Source organism: Budorcas taxicolor, chromosome X (genome assembly GCF_023091745.1).
Source record: "Budorcas taxicolor isolate Tak-1 chromosome X, Takin1.1, whole genome shotgun sequence".
NCBI classification, from domain to species: Eukaryota; Metazoa; Chordata; class Mammalia; order Artiodactyla; family Bovidae; genus Budorcas; species Budorcas taxicolor.
Window position 1 is genome coordinate 85,131,200 of NC_068935.1, and position 19,163 is coordinate 85,150,362.

The window sequence follows — 19,163 nt, forward strand, 5'->3', positions numbered from 1 at the left end:
AGAGGAGTATCTACATACATTATTTGGAATTCTATATGAAAGATTTGCCCCTTCTCTCCCATTTATTTATTCAGTCATTTATGTCTGTCAGTAGGGACTCATAGATATGTATTTTATTCTTTGGGTTATAGTCCAATACTGTCAAATTGTTCCAATTTTATTCTTTGGGAGCTGTTTTAGGTTAATTCCTCTGTCTCTTTGACATTTCCTTTTTCTGGCATTATTGTGTTGGCTAGGTCTTGTTGTGTAAACTAGTGAAAAGAGGACATCTCTGCCGTGTTTCTGATCTCAGGATAAAAAGTGTTCAGTCTCACCATTAAGAATGATGTTAGTTACAGATTTTTTTCATATATATCTTTTATTAGACTGAGGGAGTTTCATTCTATTCCTGGTTTGTTTTTATCACACATGGATATTGAATTTTGTTAAATTCTTTTTCTGCATTTATTGAGATGACCATATTTTTTTAAAATTATTGAGTCATTTAATCTGGTCAGTGACTTTTGTTAATTTTGAATGTCATACCAGCCTTATATTCCTGAGATGTATGCCCTTGATCATGATGTTTTATCCCTTTCATATATTGCTGGATCCAATTTGCTAATTGAGAATTTTTACATTTTTGTTCATGAAGCATACTATGTCTGTCGTTTTCTTGTAGTATCTTTGTCTGGCTTTGATATTAGGGTAATACTGGCCTCATAAAATGAGTTGAGAAGTATCCTTCATCTTCTGTTATCTTGGAGAGATTATAGAGAATTAGTATCATTTTTTTCCTTAAATGTCTGGTCAAATTTGCCAGCAAAACCATCTGGGCCTGAAGACTTGAGGGGAAGATTTGTAGCCACACATTTAATTAATTTATTTATATATTACATATAGAGCACTTCAAGATATATTTTTTTACCTTGGGTGAGTTTTGATAGTTTTTGTCTTTTAGGGAATTATTTCATTTCATCTGAGTTATCAAATTTATAGGTGTAGAATTTATAGTATTTCCTTATTCTTATTAATGTATGCAGAATCAGTAGTGATGTCCTTATACTCCTGTTGGTGATTTGAGGCTTCTCCCTCTCCCATTGGCCTTGATAGTTTATCACTTTCATTGATAATTTCAAAGAAAGAACTCTTTGTTTTATTGATTTTCTCTATTTCTCTTTTAAGTTTCATTGGTTTCTGCTCTAATGCTTATTTACTTTTTATTTACTTTGGGTTTGATTTGCTCTTCTTTCTCTAGTTTCTTAAGGTTTTAGTTTGCGTTACTGGTTTTGTCTTTTCTAATAGAGTAATTCGCATTATTCACAGTAAATGTGTTCTATAAAGTTGCTGTGAACATGAATCAGTGAGTACTGTACTGCTACTCCTAGGAGAAATGTAGGGCTAGGTTCCTGCAAGTCTCCAGTCACAGCATTTCTTTCAACCAATCAGCATAACCTTGTTGTACATGTATTTCTGTTTAAAGCCCTCATTTAGTATATTTTTTTGATTTCATTAACATTGAACTCACAGCCAACAGCACTATAACTTGTACCTGAATGAAGCTTATCTATTAATAACAGATATTTTCTCTGTAAGGCACATCACAGATTTCCTAAGCTTAAGAACATTAGACTGTACTTGAGCACTACATTTGAAGGCCGTTCACCAACATTACCAACAAAACATGTAAAAATGTGGTACTGAATGGACTGTGAAAAAGCCACTTCTTTACAGAATGAATGCTTAAACAAGAAGGCAGAGCATCACTTTGTTCAAATTTACCTTGGAGCATGGATGTGAGGCAGCTCATATTTTTTGCCACTTTGTATATGTCCATGAATGACCATGAAAAAAGTGCAAGTATTGATATTAGGTAAAATATTTTGCCTGTTTGGTAAAATAAATTTTACCAAGTAAGCAATTAGCAAATAAGGAACCTGCAAATAATGAAGATTGACTGTATATGTATTTTGTGTGAGAAATTTTCCTTTAAGTGCTGCTGTAGCTGCATCCTGCCAATTTTAATATGATTTATTTTCATTTAACTCAGGGTTTGGCAAAGTATGGCCTACTGTATATTTTGTAAATGAAGTTTTATCAGAGCACAGCCGCACTTGTTTATTTAATATGTTTTGCTGCTACATCTCTGCTGCAGAGATGATTAGGTGTGGCAAACATTGTATTTAGACACTAAGCCTAAAATGTTTCCCATCTGGCCCTTTACAGAAAATGTGTGCTGACCCCTGATGTAGTAGTTTCCCTTGAGACGTTCCATTTGATCCATGGATTATTTAGAAGTATAATGTTTATTTTCCAAACATTTGAGAGATTGTCCAGATATGTTGCTATTACTGATTTCCTTCCTATCCTTGTGTCACTGCTATATGTTTTACTATTATATATGCTGCTGCTGCTGCTGCTTCTAAGTCACTTCAGTCGTGTCCGACTCTTCGCAACCCCATGGACTGCAGCCTACCAGGCTCCTCCGCCCATGTGATTTTCCAGGCAAGAGTACTGGAGTGGGTTGCCATTGCCTTCTCCATTATATATTCTACAAACACCTAATGCATTGTTCACATTATTTAACTGTCAGTTTTTTCTTTTTCTCAAGGATTTTGATAGACATTCAAGAACATATTCAATTTATCAGAAGTTGTTCCTCTACAAGAGTTGTCTGCTGTTAATCCCCTAACCACAAAAACGCTTCTGGGCATCTAATATCTTTTCAGCAGAAATAAGAAATAAGGTTGCAAGATTATTGTAGTCACTCAGGAGAGAAATATTGTCCAGTAAGTCCATTGTCATGGAAAGAGGTGGAGAGAAGGGAACAAATTCTAGATATGCTTTGATCATTTGTACATAATATCACGTATAAAGGCCTTATTTCTATGACTTATATACACTGCTAATCAGCAAAGAGAATCCAAAAGTCCAATAAAAAGAAGCAATGGATATGAAGCATTCACAGTACAAGTAAGTGAGGAACTCAACATCCTTCATTATTAGAGAAACGTAAAATAAAAGGAATATGTAAAATATCCTTCAGTGGGAAAAAATGGAGGTACTTACGAGTGTGATCTCAGTGTTGAATAACTGTACTCTTTATTTCATTTTTTTAAGTTTTTAAAAATATTTATTTTTGGCTGCACTAAGTCTTTGTTGCTACACAAGGGCTTTCTCTAGTTCTGGCGCGCGGGGGCTACTCTCTAGTTGCAGTGTCAGGACTTCTCATTGCAGGGGTTTCTCTTGTTGCAGAGCACATACACTAGGCACGCAAGCTCAGTTGCCTTGCGGTATGTGGGATCTTCCTGGTCCAGGGATCAAACCAGTGTTCTCTGCACGGTTGCAAGGCAGATTCTTAACGACTGGACCACCAGGGAAGCCCTTTATTTCAGTTTTAAAGAAAGCTTATGGAAGAAAAAGTTAATTTTTATTTTTATTTTTTATATTCATCCTACTGTTTTAAACTTTTTACCATGGTTATTTCTAAATATTTTCATTTACCATTTTTTTTTGTTTCTCGTGTCGTTTATGCAGGGCTTATTTTCTCCTTTTTTGATAATACAAGCTTCAACACGAGTGTAATGAAAGTTCTGGACAAGCCTTATTCACGATCTAAGAAATGTAGCATTGTTTCCTCCATTTCTTCTTCTTCTTACTCCTCTTCTTTCTTTTCTCCTTTTCCCCCCTCACTGTTCCTCCTTCTCCACAGTTGCCAGCATTTCCTACTGGTTTTCTTTATTTTGTTCCTCTTCTTTCTTTTTTACTGCCCTTCTCTTCCCTCCCTTCTCCCTGAATTATGCATTATTTCTCTTTCACAGATTCTTACATGACTTCAAGAGAGCTTCTCAATAAAAGAGGGAATCAGTGTGATATATGAACTATTTTTCTCAAAGACTATTAGGCAAATATTCTTTTTTAACTTTGGAAAAAAATTATTTAACAGTTACCATGCCCTCCTAACTATATTTCTTTATCAAAAATGAAATTAACAATTTATAGTAAGCTCTCTGTACATCTTTTCTGAAATAATTTTCAAATTATTGAAATAAAAGTAAAATGTCATTTTCAGAATCCTTTTTAGAATGTGTTTTCCTAAGTAGAGAGAGATAAATTGAGTCCCCTGATGATCTTGGCATTCTGCCTTGAGACAATTGCAGACTTAAGTTTCAAGAAAAGTGATACCAGGAAAACCTGATGGTATCCTTCAATTGAAAGGAATAAGATCAGTTTCTCTGGGTGTAGGCAGATGGGTTTTATAGAAAATAACAGTGAGGAGCAGCTTTACAAAGAAATAACTCTAAATTTCTGCTTAGAGTTCTCTTAATTCTGTTGAGTATTAAGCTGTGCATGTGTAGGGTAAAACCAAGTTTCTTCTGCAGTTCTTTTTCATGTTCATTGTCCTCAGGTTCTTTCTGCAGTTCTTCTTTTTCACATTCACTGTCCTTCTGTGGTACAAATTGATCCATATTTGTAAGAATTGGAAACTTAAGTGTCAACAAGGGACTTCCCTGGTGGCCCAGTGGCCAAGATTCCACACTCCCAATGTAGGGGGCCTGGGTTTGATCCCTGGGCAGAGAATGAGATCTATGTGCCACAATTTAGAGTTTACATGCTGCAACTAAGACCCAGAGCAGCCAAATAAATAAATAAATTTTTAAGTGCCAACTAGAAAAATATATCCACAACCTAAATGTTAAGAGTTGTGTTTTATTTGGGTGGAAAGTTTTAGGACTTCAAGCCTGGGAGACAGCATCTCAGGTAATCCTGAGACAACTGCTCCCTAAACTGTCCATTATTTTTAGAACAATTAAAAATAAGAAAAATATAGACATATTTTACTGGAGGTTTTAGAGCATAGGAATGCCATGGTCCCTTTAAAATGTAGCTTTTATCATTCTGGTCACTCTAAGAGTAAAACGGAGAGACCAGCTGGGAGGCTGTTGCTGTAATCTAACTGAAACGTGATAATGGCTTGTTCCAAGGTCATGTTAAATAACACAGAGTTCATTAGATAGGATATCCAGAAATCATTTTTGTTTACTTCAGAGTCTCACATTTTTTTCATGATAGTTCGAATATTTAGATTTAAAGCTACTGCAAGCTATTTGATAAGACACTCACATTAAAACACTGAAAACATGACCAGTGATCTTCTTGACCTCATAATTCAGTTTGAAATAATCACTTGAAGTAATCACTTTGAAGTCATTGTAGTCCTCATCATTAGATGACTGGAGATGACTGCTACTGCTGCTGCTAAGTCGCTTCAGTCGTGTCTGACTCTGTGCGACCCCATAGACGGCAGCCCACCAGGTTCCACCGTCCCTGGGATTCTCCAGGCAAGAACACGAGTGGGTTGCCATTTCCTTCTCCAATGCATGAAAGTGAAAAGTGAAAGTGAAGTCGCTCAGTTGTGTCTGACTCCTGGTGACCCCATGGACTGCAGCCTACCAGGCTCCTCCATCCATGGAATTTGCCAGGCAAGAGTACTAGAGTGGGATGCCATTGCCTTCTCTGCTTCAGAGATGACTAGAACTGCTTAAAAACGGCATTGTTGGTGGTGTAGTTTTTTTAAAATCTAGGGTAATGCACACATGTTAATCAAAATTGATACGCTTGTCCACCTTTTTGGTTGATGTTTCTTTGTTGGCAAATTAAGTCATTTATCAGAAGTTCTTAATGTTCTATTCAAAGGATAGCAACCAAGTTACATACTTGGGTAATTCTACCAAAACTGTATTTCCAAATTACAGATTTTATTGTCTTTGTAGAATACAGGAATTTTCAGTAATAAATGTCTGACTTTATATATATATAGTGTGTATATATAATATGTGTTTGTGTGTATATATGTATCTATATATATGTATGTATCTTTTAGTGATCCTGAATAAAAGCATATTCCGTTCTACCTTAATTAAAACTTTCCATTCTCTGCAAAACTGGAAACCGTACATTATCAACTTTTTCTTTTTAATTCAATATTTATTCAGTTTAAAATGCATTTTTAAACTTTTTTTTGCAAATTTCTATATGTACTATCTCTACTGTAAAGTAGCTTCCAATGACTCCATGTGTACCCATACCCCAGTTTTATCAACTTTTTGCCATACTTTAAAAAATAATCTATATTCTTTTCTGCTTAAGTATTTTAATCAAGTTTTGATATGTCCTGTCATTTCATCCCTAAACATTTCAATATATGTCCTAAACAAAATGAAGTTAAAAATAACTGTTTTCTTTTTAAATAAAGATATAATTTATATACTACACAAATGTTCTCCTAAGTGGTATGTATTATCACATCCAACATGATTAACAATTTCTTAATATCTACTGATTAGTCCATATTCAAATTTCCCTAATTGTCTAAAAACATTCTTTATGTATTTTTACAATTAATTTGATCCAAATCTAAAATTGGCCTCCTCACTCACTGGATGTGGTTGTTTTGTATCTTATATCACTCTTAACCAGAAACAGGTATTCCCCGTCCCCTGTTTGTTTCATGCCTTTGTCTTGTAAAAGAAACCTGGTCAATTGTCCCAGAGTATGCATGGGTTTGTTTAATTTGTCCTTCTGTAGTTCTTGTGGATTAGAAGTTAAATCAAAGCCTTGTTTACACTCAGGTTTAAGGCGTTTTTTGGGGGGGAGTGGAGGGTAAGAATATTTCACAGGTTGTACTCTTTTCTGTAATGAGAACGCACATAATGTTTGATTGTTGTACTTCTAGTGATGCTAAGATTCTTAGGCTCAGGTGGTGACAATCTTTTTATTGTAGTTTCCTGTCAGTCTTCCCTGTGGGATGCTAAAGCCATTGGTGATTGTTGCCTGAGCCAGTTATTTTATTAACAGTTTCAAAATGATCATTTTCTAATTGTGTGACTACCTCTGCATTTATTAATGGATATTAACAGAACTTCTTGTACACTGAGCTATTTGACTAACTTGAAATATGCTTCATATCAGAAATGCAAAGTAAATAAAGGAAAAATCATTAAACATCCATTTTCAGAGTAAAAAGTTGGTGCCCTAGCAACGTTCAGTGGTGTCCAATGAATTTTGTTTGTGTCTTTTTTGAATGTTATGAGCTCATGACTTTATATGTTCAGTATGTTTTAATAAGTTGCCATCATTATTCCTTCTGATCTCACTATGTATCATCTTTGGCCATTAGTAGCCTCTTCAAGCTGGCTCCTATATCCTTTTGATAAAACCCTATTGGTCTTTGATAGCCTGATTGTTTTTTGGCTCAACAAGATATTCCAGGTTGATCTTACTCATTTCTTGCCTCAGACATAGACTCATCCATTTTTTGAGAAAATATTCCTCAGTTATCTTCTTTACTCAGCACCTATCTTGATCTACATACTGTGATGCTGCCAAAACTCAAACTTGTTCAGTGTATCTAATTGTATAGTTGACTGTGACATAGCCTGCCTTTTCTATATTTGTTGTCTGTATTAAGTCACAAGCCCTTTTCTCTCCTTCTTGTGCCTTGTTCTGAGGCACATGTCTACATTCATCTTAGTATTTCATTCCTTAATACTTCATTATCCTCCCTTGTTCCATATTGTTTAATAGATGTATGTCTTTTTTCAAGAAATTTGTAATTTCCTGGAGGTCAGAACTTCTACATTACTGGGAGATAAAGATCAAATCTATTAGGAATATAACTGAAAAAATTGAATTGAATTGAAAGGCTTGTTTTGTTTGGCTCACTTATGGCCACGTTTGTCAATAACTTGACACCAGTAGTGCCAGTGCTACATTTAAATCCCAGCCCAAACTGAATCACTAATCTTTACGCCAGAATTTCAAGTACAGGTGGTTTAAAAGTAATCAAATTAAGTATGGAAAAGGAGGCACAAATGTTCTATCCAGAGAATTAAAAAATAAAAGCTTGTTCTTTGGTTCCAGAATATAGTTTTATGGTACATTCAAGAAAACACTTTCAAATGATCATGACTTTTGGTACCTGGCCTCAATTCCTACGTGGCTTGGCTTCATTACTGGTGGCCCAAAACTTGGCTGTAAGTGGGAGAGTTGGAAGAAAGACTGGCTGCCTGGCAAAATGACTTGAATAGCTTTTGATCTTATTTGTCATTTTATCAGCTATTTTTTATATTGCTAAATGGATGGACTTTTTATAGTTTTCATAGAAGAATGAAAGCCAGAAAAGCCAGACTATTTACAACACTTAAAAATGTGACACTAGACCTGTAATGGCACTGACGCTATTTGTCATGTGATAAAACTCTATGTTAATTTGTTTTATGATTAGAGTAAGAAGTAGCTAAAGTGATGTGTCCTATCTGTCTACTCTCTTCTTTCTTTTCTCTTACCCCCAAAGAAAAGGCTGTAGATTTTTCAAGGAAGAATAAGAAGATTAATTTGAGAATAGATTTGTGTTCATGATAAGACAACACTTCCTGGGTTTGCTTATAGGTCCTGTTATTGCCTTGGAGTTCAATGGAGATGGCGCTGTAGAAGGATGTCAACTTATTGTCAACGAGACATTCAGGGGGACCAAGGTACAAGATACTGTTGACTATATTTCAATCAAACCTTTCATTTCCTTCTCTTTTCATTACAATTAAATAGTACTTTTAGCACATCATGATTTTTAAAACTTTGGTAAACAATTGAGAACTAAGCATTGGTTTTTCCTTGCCAAACTGAAATTTTAATAGCTTAAAAATTTACAAAGTGTCTACATGTTAAAAATCTCAATCATACGTGTTTCTAAAGTCAAATGTCTCACCAAATGTCTCTTCAAGTTCTTCCTTTTTTAAAAATAGTGATATGTTGAGACTTCTCTGGCGGTGCAATGGTTAAAAATCTGTGCTTCCAGTGTAGGCAGCATAGGTTTCATTCCTGGTCCGGGAACTAAGACCTCACAAGCCACACAGTGTGGCAAATAAATAAAAATAGTGATATGCTGAAAATGTTACATTTCTAAGATTGTATACTTTAAATGGACAAGCCTATTGCTCAGTGTTCACTTTTATTTGCTTCAGTAATGCTTCATCAAAACTTGAGCTATATCTAGAAATCATTACATGTAGGTATTTTCTAGATGTGGTTGATGAGTCTAAGAATTTCAAATTTTAACTTAATATAGCTTAGAAACAAACATATAAGATGATTAAATGAGTATACGTAACTTTTAAAATAAATATCTGAGAGGAAACATTTGGTTTTGTAGTCTGATTTAGCTTATGGGCCTTGAATTTGCATAATTTAAAGTACTTTGTCTTTTGTCTCATTTGATCATTGCAACAAGTACTAAGGGAGAGGGCAAATATAATCAGATTGAATAGAAAAGGAAACAGAGAGAAAATGTTTATATGATTTGGAGCTTTTAGATCTGAATGAGTTATAGATTATCTAATCCAACTTTCTCATTTTATAGATGTGGAAATGGAGCCCAGAGAGGTTGATTAAATTGTCAGCATCATTCAGCTAGTTATGATCAAGATAAACAGAACTCAGGTCTCCTCTGATTTCTGGCAGACATTTATAAAAGCTGTTTTTGAAGGGTTCTATTGAGTACTGCTTTGTTGATGTTTGGAAAATAGTTAATTTAAAATTAGTAAAATATCTTTAGCAGCTTTGAAAAAAAAATATCAAGTTTTGCTTCTTGGTCTATTGAGATTCTTATTAGAAAATAAAAGAAATTAAGAGTTCTTTACATAAATCTCTTTATTCAGTAGCTTTCATAATATTGGTTTACATATTTTAAAAACTGAAATTCCAAGAGTAGTAAAATACAACCAAAGCATTATAAAGCAAAGACTTTAATTATATCATAAATGCTTTAAAAAGAGCTCCATTTACATCATAGCTAATTGAAACTATACTGCATGAATTCTACAGAAAATCCAGAATTTCTTTTAAATAGCAAGCTTTTGACTGTTTTGTGGAGGATGTGGGCTTTGGAATTTGGGGATTACTAATACATTATTTTTTTCTCTTACATTTAACGTAGATATTTGTATCAGAAAGCAAGGAGACGGCACCTGGAGATGTAGACAGCTTCTACAATTTTGCTGATATACAGATGGGAATATGAAGTGCAATGCAGAACCAAGGACTTCGTATTAAGCCCTTTTCAATTTGTGTGTTAGCAATGGCTTTTTTTTTTAAACTGATGCTAAAATTGTTAAAGTCGTTTTTAAAATAAATTGTTGAATGCTGCATCATTTACATGAGATTTGGAAAGAGTTCATTTTAAATTAAATAGTTTTAATCAGCTTAAAACCCACTTAACCCAGTTCAGTGAGATTGTAGGTTTTCTCTGCATATGATACTGTTATTAGAGAACAGAAGTGACTAGCAGTTCATTATTTTAATCCTAATTAAACGTTCTTTCAAATCTCTAATTTACACTTTACTCAGTACTCTATAATACTTGTTTGAGAATATCTTCCATTTTCTTTTTTAATTTAGAAGGATTTCTTACTAGCTGATCAGTTAAAATGAACCTGTGTACATTTTTCATGTATACATATCCAGTTAAATATTTGCTTCCTAGTTCCATAATATGGAAAATGAGATTTTGTATACAGAGTTGACATAATACGTTGTAAATTGAATTTTTTAATTAATAGGTATTTGATAACCAGTTTTGCAAGTAACTCATGTTGGTATAACTGTTTAAAGACTAAACAGTTGTATGCTTATTTGAATATATTCCACATTGTTTAGTTTTTTAATAAAACTATTAGATGACTTTTCTGCTTCCTGGTAGGAAAAGGTATATGGAATAATGAAACTATAGAAGCCCAATCACCAGCAGTTCACAAAGGTGATTACTGTTTTATCAACTCTTATGAGCTATTAGAATTAAAACAAAACCTTGCAGCATTTTTACGTAAGAAATACTTAAGCATCTTGATGAATTATGCAGATTGTTAAGATGCTAGATAAATTCCTATCAATCAATGTTCAAGTCTGATAAAAATTATTTTGGTTGCTTTAAAGCATTTTTTCCAAATCAACCTGAACGTAATAATTTACCAGGGGGCAGGAGGGAGCTACTTATTTAAAAATCCACATTCTTGGACCAGTCCTTAGGTGCATTGATTCAGTGCCCAGGGAAAACTGATTTGAGAGGGTTGTTGTAACGGAAAGTAATCAGAAGATTTTGATAGGTTGATCTTGTGAGAAGGGACTGAACCTGCCATCTACATCATGTGCTGTGTGCTTAGTTGCTCAGTCGTGTCCGACTCTTGCAACCCCATAGACTATAGCCTGCCAGGTTCCTCCATCCATGGCATTTCCCAAGCAAGAATGCTGGAGTGGGTTGCCATTTCCTTCTCCATACAGAGTAGCTAATTGGAAGTTAGCTTTCATAGGTCTATTTTTAAATTTAATTCTATTTTGATAAAACTAAGACTGAAAAAAATCACTTGTAAAAATTCCTCTTAAAATTGTAACTAACAATTTATTTTCATGTTTGAACTCTTTGTGGATATTTTCAGATTCATTTACAACTACTGTATTGTATGTCCAATGTTCAGAAATAATACATTAAAAGACTTTTCGCTTTAAACTAATAAGTAATGTTGACCACCTACCCTGTACCTCACCTTGTATTAGCATCATATCATTTCAGTCTTTTTACAAGAGCATTCTATATTACATAACCTCTCATTAAAATCAAAATGATTTTATAAGATGCAAGTAAAAATCAGTGATGGATTTAATATAATTTTGATCATAATTTACAAATGAGCTTTGCCAAATAGTGGTCAGAGGGCATTAATTTTTCTCATAGATAAGCTAAATTAAGCATATTCTTTCTGATCATAATTATATTATTAAATCTCGTTATTCACAGTTTTAAAAATCATAATACTTTTTGTCTTCCAAAAATATAGTACAGTGTTATGCAACGCTATAGACTGAGTTCTTTATCTATGGTATTTTAGCAAAAACTCAGGAATATTACATATAAGGCAGATGCTAATTTAAAAATTTCCACTAAATTTAGTGTCTATTAACCAAAGCCTAAAATTTTATACTCTTCAGTTAGGTAAGAGCTTTTACCCAGATTTAGTTTGTCTTTTAGGACAGTTCTTGCTTCTGAATGTTTGAAAAGATTTTTAAAAATAAGTAGTACTATGGTTGTTGTTTCTATCACCTTAAACCTTGATTATGATTAGTATTATACATTTTATTTCTGAATAGCTTTTGGATTCATGCAAATGTATTAGCAATGAAAACAGTAATTTTATTAAGTTTATAGATGTTTGACATTATATTAGCTTATTTCTCTTGTGTCAATAGTACTGCTTTTTACTTCTATATATTTATGTCTAGCTTTTGTATGTAATTTATCTAGTGTTTATAAAATGTGATTTGTAATAAATATTGTCAAAATGAAGTTGATTTAACACTAATTTTTGAAGAGCACTTCTATAGTATAAATTTATTCATATGTGTACCAAAATTTGATCATGACACAACTTTTTTAATGATAAGAGTAAAATACAGTGGTCTAATCTGTCTTATATTAGTGAGAAATGAACTGTATGCCATGTTGTGTGTACAAAGCTCTCTGGAGAAATGCAGAGGAAGTAGAAAACTTATTTTAATCTGAGGAATTTCCAGTATCATGTTCCCTTTGTTAAAAGATACATTTTGTTATGATTGAATACTTACTAAGATTAGGCATATTTTTCTTCCATATTTGAGAAAATAGCAAATTGTGACATACTTTCAGATTTATTCAAGTAGACCTTATTTTTAAATTACTACCAAATTTACCAGCCTTTCTATCTAGCTTCTCCCTCTCCCAGCCCATAAATCAGAGAAACTTCAGATTGGTGAGTTTTTAAAATAACATTTATTATTATTATTTCTATGTATAAAGCTTCTACATGTACATTTAGAGCATTAGGGGAAAAAACAGAACTGCACAAGACAGCAGCAAAAATTACTTCCTGCTTATTGGATAATTCTTGCTGTGCTGAGTTAAAAATTTTTTTTCTCATTTTTAACTCTGTTTTCCATAGGAAGAGAAGATATTGTAATTAGGGTATGATTCTCCTTCAAAATCCATTCTAGAAAATATTTCACCCTTTAAAAGTATAATCTTAAAAACTCAAATTTCATTTTAATTTTAGTAATGAAAACTTTTTTGTGAAAATGGTTTCTTTTTTGGTAGAGTGTTTGAGGAGGGGAGATGATCCCCTGGAGAAGGGAATGGCTACCCACTTTAGTGCTCTTGCCTGGAGAATTCCATGGACAGAGGAGCCTGGTGGGATACAGTCCAGGGAGTCACAAAGAGTCGAACACAACTAAGTGACTAACATACTTCATACACACCTTAAAGTTGGAGAAGCTTTGTCCTAGACTATTAGCTCCTCAAGCACTAAAATCAAGGCTTAGAAACCTTTGTATTCATAGAGAGTAGTTTAGGGTCCAGTGAAAGTGAAAGTCGCTCAATTGTGTCCAACTCTTTGCGACCTCATGGACTATACAGTCCATGGAATTCTCCAGGCCAGAATACTGGAGTGGGTAGCCTTTCCCTTCTCCAGGGGATCTTCCCAACCCAGGTATCAAACCCAGGTCTCCCACATTGCAAGCAGATTCTTTACCAAGTGAGCCACAAGAGAAGCCATTAGGGTCCAGTAATGTGATCATTGGAACTCTCTTGCTTTTTCCATGATCCAGCGGATGTTGGCAATTTGATCTCTGGTTCCTCTGCCAGTTCTAAAACCAGCTTGAACATCAGGAAGTTCACTGTTCACGTATTGCTGAAGCCTGGCTTGGAGAATTTTGAGCATTACTTTACTAGCATGTGAGATGAGTGCAATTGTTCAGTAGTTTGAGCATTCTTTGGCATTGCCTTTCTTTGGGATTGGAATGTAAAATGACCTTTTCCAGTCCTGTGGCCACTGCTGAGTTTTCCAAATTTGCTGGCATATTGAGTATAGCACTTTCACAGCACCATCTTTCAGGATTTGAAACAGCTCAACTGGAATTCCATCACCTCCACTAGCTTTGTTCGTAGTGATGCTTTCTAAGGCCCACTTGACTTCACATTCCAGGATGTCTGGCTGTAGGTGAGTGATCACACCATTGTGATTATCGTGGTCTTGAAGATCTTTTTTGTACAGTTCTTCTGTGTATTCTTGCCACCTCTTCTTAATATCTTCTGCTTCTGTTAGGTCCATACCATTTCTGTCCTTTATCGAGCCCATCTTTGCATGAAATGTTCCCTTGCTGTCTCTAATTTTTCTCCCCAGACAGCCATTTTGCTTTTTTGCATTTCTTTTCCATGGGGATGGTCTTGATCCCTGTCTCCTGTACAATGTCACGAACCTCATTCCATAGTTTATCAGGCACTCTATCTATCAGATCTAGGCCCTTAAATCTATTTCTCACTTCCACTGTATAATCATAAGGGATTTGATTTAGGTCATACCTGAATGGTCTAGCAGTTTCCCCTACTTTCTTCAATTTAAGTCTGAATTTGGCAATAAGGAGTTCGTGATCTGAGTCACAGTCAGCTCCCGGTCTTGTTTTTGTTGACTGTATAGAGCTCCATCTTTGGCTGCAAAGAATATAATCAGTCTGATTTTGGTGTTGACCATCTGGTGATGTCCATGTGTAGAGTCTTCTCTTGTGTTGTTGGAAGAGGGTGTTTGCTATGACCAGTCCATTTTCTTGGCACAACTCTATTAGTCTTTGCCCTGCTTCATTCCGCATTCCAAGGCCAAATTTGCCTGTTACTCCAGGTGTTTCTTGACTTCCTACTTTTGCATTCCAGTCCCCTAGAATGAAAAGGACATCTTTTTTGGGTGTTAGTTCTAAAAGGTCTTGTAGGTCTTCATAAAACCGTTCAACTTCAGCTTCTCAGCGTTACTGGTTGGGGCATAGACTTGGATAACTGTGATATTGAATGGTTTGCCTTGGAGACGAACAGAGATCATTCTGTCGTCTTTGAGACTGCATCCAACTACTGCATTTCGGACTCTTTTGTTGACCATGATGGCTACTCCATTTCTTCTGAGGGATTCCTGCCTGCAGTAGTAGATATAATAGTCATCTGAGTTAAATTCACCCATTCCAGTCCATTTTAGTTCGCCTCTTGAGAAATCTGTATGCAGGTCAGGAAGCAACAGTTAGAACTGGACATGGAACAACAGACTGGTTCCAAATAGGGAAAGGAGTACGTCAAGGCTGTCTATTGTCACCCTGCTTATTTAACTTATATGCAGAGTACATCATGAGAAACGCTGGGCTGGAAGAAACACAAGCTGGAATCAAGATTGCCTGGAGAAATATCAATAACCTCAGATATGCAGATGACACCACCCTTATGGCAGAAAGTGAAGAGGAGCTAAAAAGCCTCTTGATGAAAGTGAAAGAGGAGAGTGAAAAAGTTGGCTTAAAGCTCAACATTCGGAAAACAAAGATCATGGCATCCGGTCCCATCACTTCATGGGAAATAGATGGGGAAACAGTGGAAACAGTGTCAGACTTTATTTTGGGGGGCTCCAAAATCACTGCAAATGGTGATTGCAGCCATGAAATTAAAAGACGCTTACTCCTTGGAAGAAAAGTTATAACAAACCTAGATAGTATATTCAAAAGCAGACATTACTTTGCCGACTAAGGTCCGTCTAGTCAAGGCTATGGTTTTTCCTCTGGTCATGTATGGATGTGAGAGTTGGACTGTAAAGAAGGCTGAGTGACAAAGAATTGATGCTTTTGAACTGTGGTGCTGGAGAAGACTCTTGACAGTCCCATGGACTGCAAGGAGATCCAACCAGTCCATTCTGAAGGAGATCAGCCCTGGGATTTCTTTGGAAGGAATGATGCTAAAGCTGAAACTCCAGTACTTTGGTCACCTCATGTGAAGAGTTGACTCATTGGAAAAGACTGATGCTGGGAGGGATTGGAGGCAGGAGGAGAAGGGGACGACAGAGGATGAGATGGCTGGATGGCATCACCAACTCGATGGACATGAACCTGAGTGAACTCCGGGAGATGGTGATGGACAGGAAGGCCTGGCATGCTGCAGTTCATGGGGTTGCAAAGAGTCGGACACGACTGAGCGACTGAACTGAACTAATGTGATCATTACATTTAATAAATGTTTCTGACTGAATGAAATAATCCAGTGCTTCATTCTATTAATTCTTTATCAGATCTTAGTCTTTCCTGTAATTCCTCTCTTCACATACTCTCCTTGATTGGCTTTGGAATAAAAACATTCTACAATATTTACTCCCTGCCCCCTCCCCCCATGTTTTGTGTTGAAATAGTAACCAGGGTCTCTGCCCACTGAGGCTCCTAGGCAGCTTTAAGAACATCAGTGGTATGCATTGTAAACAGATAAGAGCACAGCAGTTTCTGACTTAACTTTTCATCTGATGTTCATATTCAGGTTTTATTTAATGAGGAAAGTCAAGTCAAAGTCATTCAGTCGTGTCTGACTCTGTGCGGCCCCATGGACTATATAGTCCATGGAATTCTCCAGACCAGAATACTGGATTGGGTACCCTTTTCCTTCTCCAGGGGATCTTTCCAACCCAGGGATCAAACCCAGGTCTCCTGCATTGCAGGTGGATTCTTTACCAGCTGAGCCACAGGGAAGCCCAAGAATACTGGATTGAGTAGCCTATCCGTTCTCCAGCAGATCTTCCCAATGCAAGGATCGAACCCAGGTCTCCCTCATTGCAGGCGGATTATTTACCAGCTGAGTGTGATAATTTATTGCAGAAGCAGTTGGAAACTAATAAAGCCAGATTTCTGAGAACATCCAGGCCATATCCCAGAGACAATAAGAAAAGCTTCATGGTATTTCTGTTATTCAGAAATGTAATATATCTATCGCTGAACCAATGTATTCAACCATTATCTGGTAATTATTTGCCCATCCAGTTATATATCCATTTCTCCAGTGCTTTTTATGGACCTCCATTTGGTTATCTAGGCTCTGGTCAATAATATAAAGAGGGGGCTATGCACAATAAATACAATCCATGCACACAAATACATAATAAGTACACTGTAGGCTCACAAGTGGGCACAAAGTAGGTACTTCAAATGGTGGGCACTGGTAGGCAATACATATGCTGTTGTTAAAATCCAATAGTTAAAATATATATACTCTCAAGCTTATTTTGTAGGGGTACATGCCACAAGTGAAAGTGAAAGTCGCTCAGTCATATCCGACTCTTTGCCACCAAAGAGTGGCAGTCCATGTATAGTCCATGGAATTCTCCAGACCAAAATACTGGAATGGGTAGCCTTTTCCTTCTCCAGGGGATCTTCCCAACCCAGGGATCAAACCCAGGTCTCCTGCATTGCAGGCAGATTCTTTACCAGCTGAGCCACCAGGGAAGCCCACTTAATGAGGAAACGTGTGGCATAAACCCGAGTGGTGCTGGGGCTGAGTTAAACAGCAGTCAGCTAGTTGCTTTGGGCTTGTGGGGAAAGTCACTTAGTCCCTCTCAGATGTTATCCTCCCTCTTTATCTCTTGACATCTTCCCACCTCGAGAGAGCTTAGGGATGAGAGTGGCATCACCATCAACAGAACACATGCAGGATTATCCAGGGAAGTAGGGGAGGAGAAGAGTAACTCTGAGCTTCCTTTCCCTGAAGACCAGCATTATCATAGCAAATAAGTGGTAGAGCTGGGGTTTAAATGGCTGTGTCTTAACCATTATTACAAAGAGAGAGGCCTATCAAAATTACTTGTGGGTACCAATGGCACCCCACTCCAGTACTCTTGCCTGGAGAATCCCATGGACAGAGGAGCCTGGTGGGTTGCAGTCCACAGGGTCGTGAAGAGTCGGACACGACTGAGCGACTTCCCTTTCACTTTTCACCTTCATGCATTGGAAAAGGAGGTGGCAACCCGCTCCAGTGTTCTTGCCTGGAGAATCCCAGGGACAGGGGGGCCTGCTGGGCTGCCGTCTATGGGGTCACACAGAGTCGGACACGACTGAAGTGACTTAGCAGCAGCAGCAGCAGCAGCATTTTTCAAAATATATATGGCCCTTCAGGCAGTTAGAAAGTCTAAACAAGATGATTATGTAAAGCATTAAAGATGGGGGAAGAAGATCAAAGATGGGCAGAGAAACAACATTCACATAGCAAAAACCAAAGATCCATCTTGACGTACCGTGGACAAAAAATGTGGATTGCCATCTCAGTAAACAACAATGTTGCCCACCATTAAGACGTCAGGGACTGCAGCCCCCAACCCTCACCCCAAGGTGACCCTCAGAGAAATTCAGATGGAGAAAAACAAGATAATGGCTCTAGATAGTTAAGATGCCTATCAAAGGAACAATTTCAGCAACCAGTGCATCTTCCCATACACAGAAAAACACGAAAATCATTAACTGGAGGTAACTGGATTTTTTGTGATTAGCAGTAATCTTTTGATGTTCAACTACTTTTTTTGCAAAAGCTCCTATATATCCTGGCCCCTCCCTCACCTCTTCAGAACAATTCCTTAGAGCTTTCTGAGTGGCTGGCTCCTCAACTATAGTCCTCTCTCAGTAAGGTTCTCAAATAAAACATAACTCACAACTTTTATGTTGTGCACTTTTCTTCAGTGGGCAGTACTGATAAGGAGTAATGTTACTTGTAGGTTACAAAACTAAGGTCTACAACAGTGTAACCACTATGCTACCTTATGTATAAGAACAGGGGAGATAATAAGTACACGCACACATATATTCTTAATTTTGCAAAAAGGACTACTGAAAGGGCAAATAAACCAAAAATTGCCCACAAGAGGCAAGAGGAACCAAGGGGGATGAGGTCAGAAGTGGGGCTGAGACTCCTTACAGCTTTGACTTTTGAACTTTGTAAATATATTACCTGTTTTTAGATCTGAGTTGGGGGTAAAAAGCAGGAAGAAGGTGGTTAGAGAGTAAAAGAGGAAAAGAATAAGAACAGATAGAAAAATTCATGATAATACTTTTGCCAAAGACTATTTTTTTAACTTGGGAGGGAATTCGGTCCAGTCACTCAGTCGTGTCCCCATGGACTTTGGGACCCCATGGACTGCAGCACACCAGGCTTCCCTGTCCATCACCAACTCCCGGAGCTTACCCAAACTCATGTCCATCATGTCAGTGATGCCATCCAACCATCTCATCCTCTGTCATCCCCTTCTCCCACCTTCAATCTTTCCCAGCATGAG

General features: G+C 36.6%; 2 protein-coding genes across 2 annotated transcripts in view; both read left to right on the forward strand.

The window, feature by feature from the left end:
- The window catches only part of RP2 (RP2 activator of ARL3 GTPase), a 50,009-nt gene extending 39,952 nt beyond the window's left edge, over positions 1-10,057 (forward strand). The window contains exons 4-5 of the mRNA XM_052663801.1: positions 8,431-8,516; positions 9,974-10,057. Coding sequence (XP_052519761.1) covers positions 8,431-8,516; positions 9,974-10,057 — 170 coding nt within the window. The remainder of the gene's footprint in view (positions 1-8,430; positions 8,517-9,973) is intronic.
- CHST7 (carbohydrate sulfotransferase 7) overlaps positions 1-19,163 on the forward strand; it is a 520,876-nt gene that overhangs the window by 369,176 nt on the left and 132,537 nt on the right. The window lies entirely within an intron of this gene.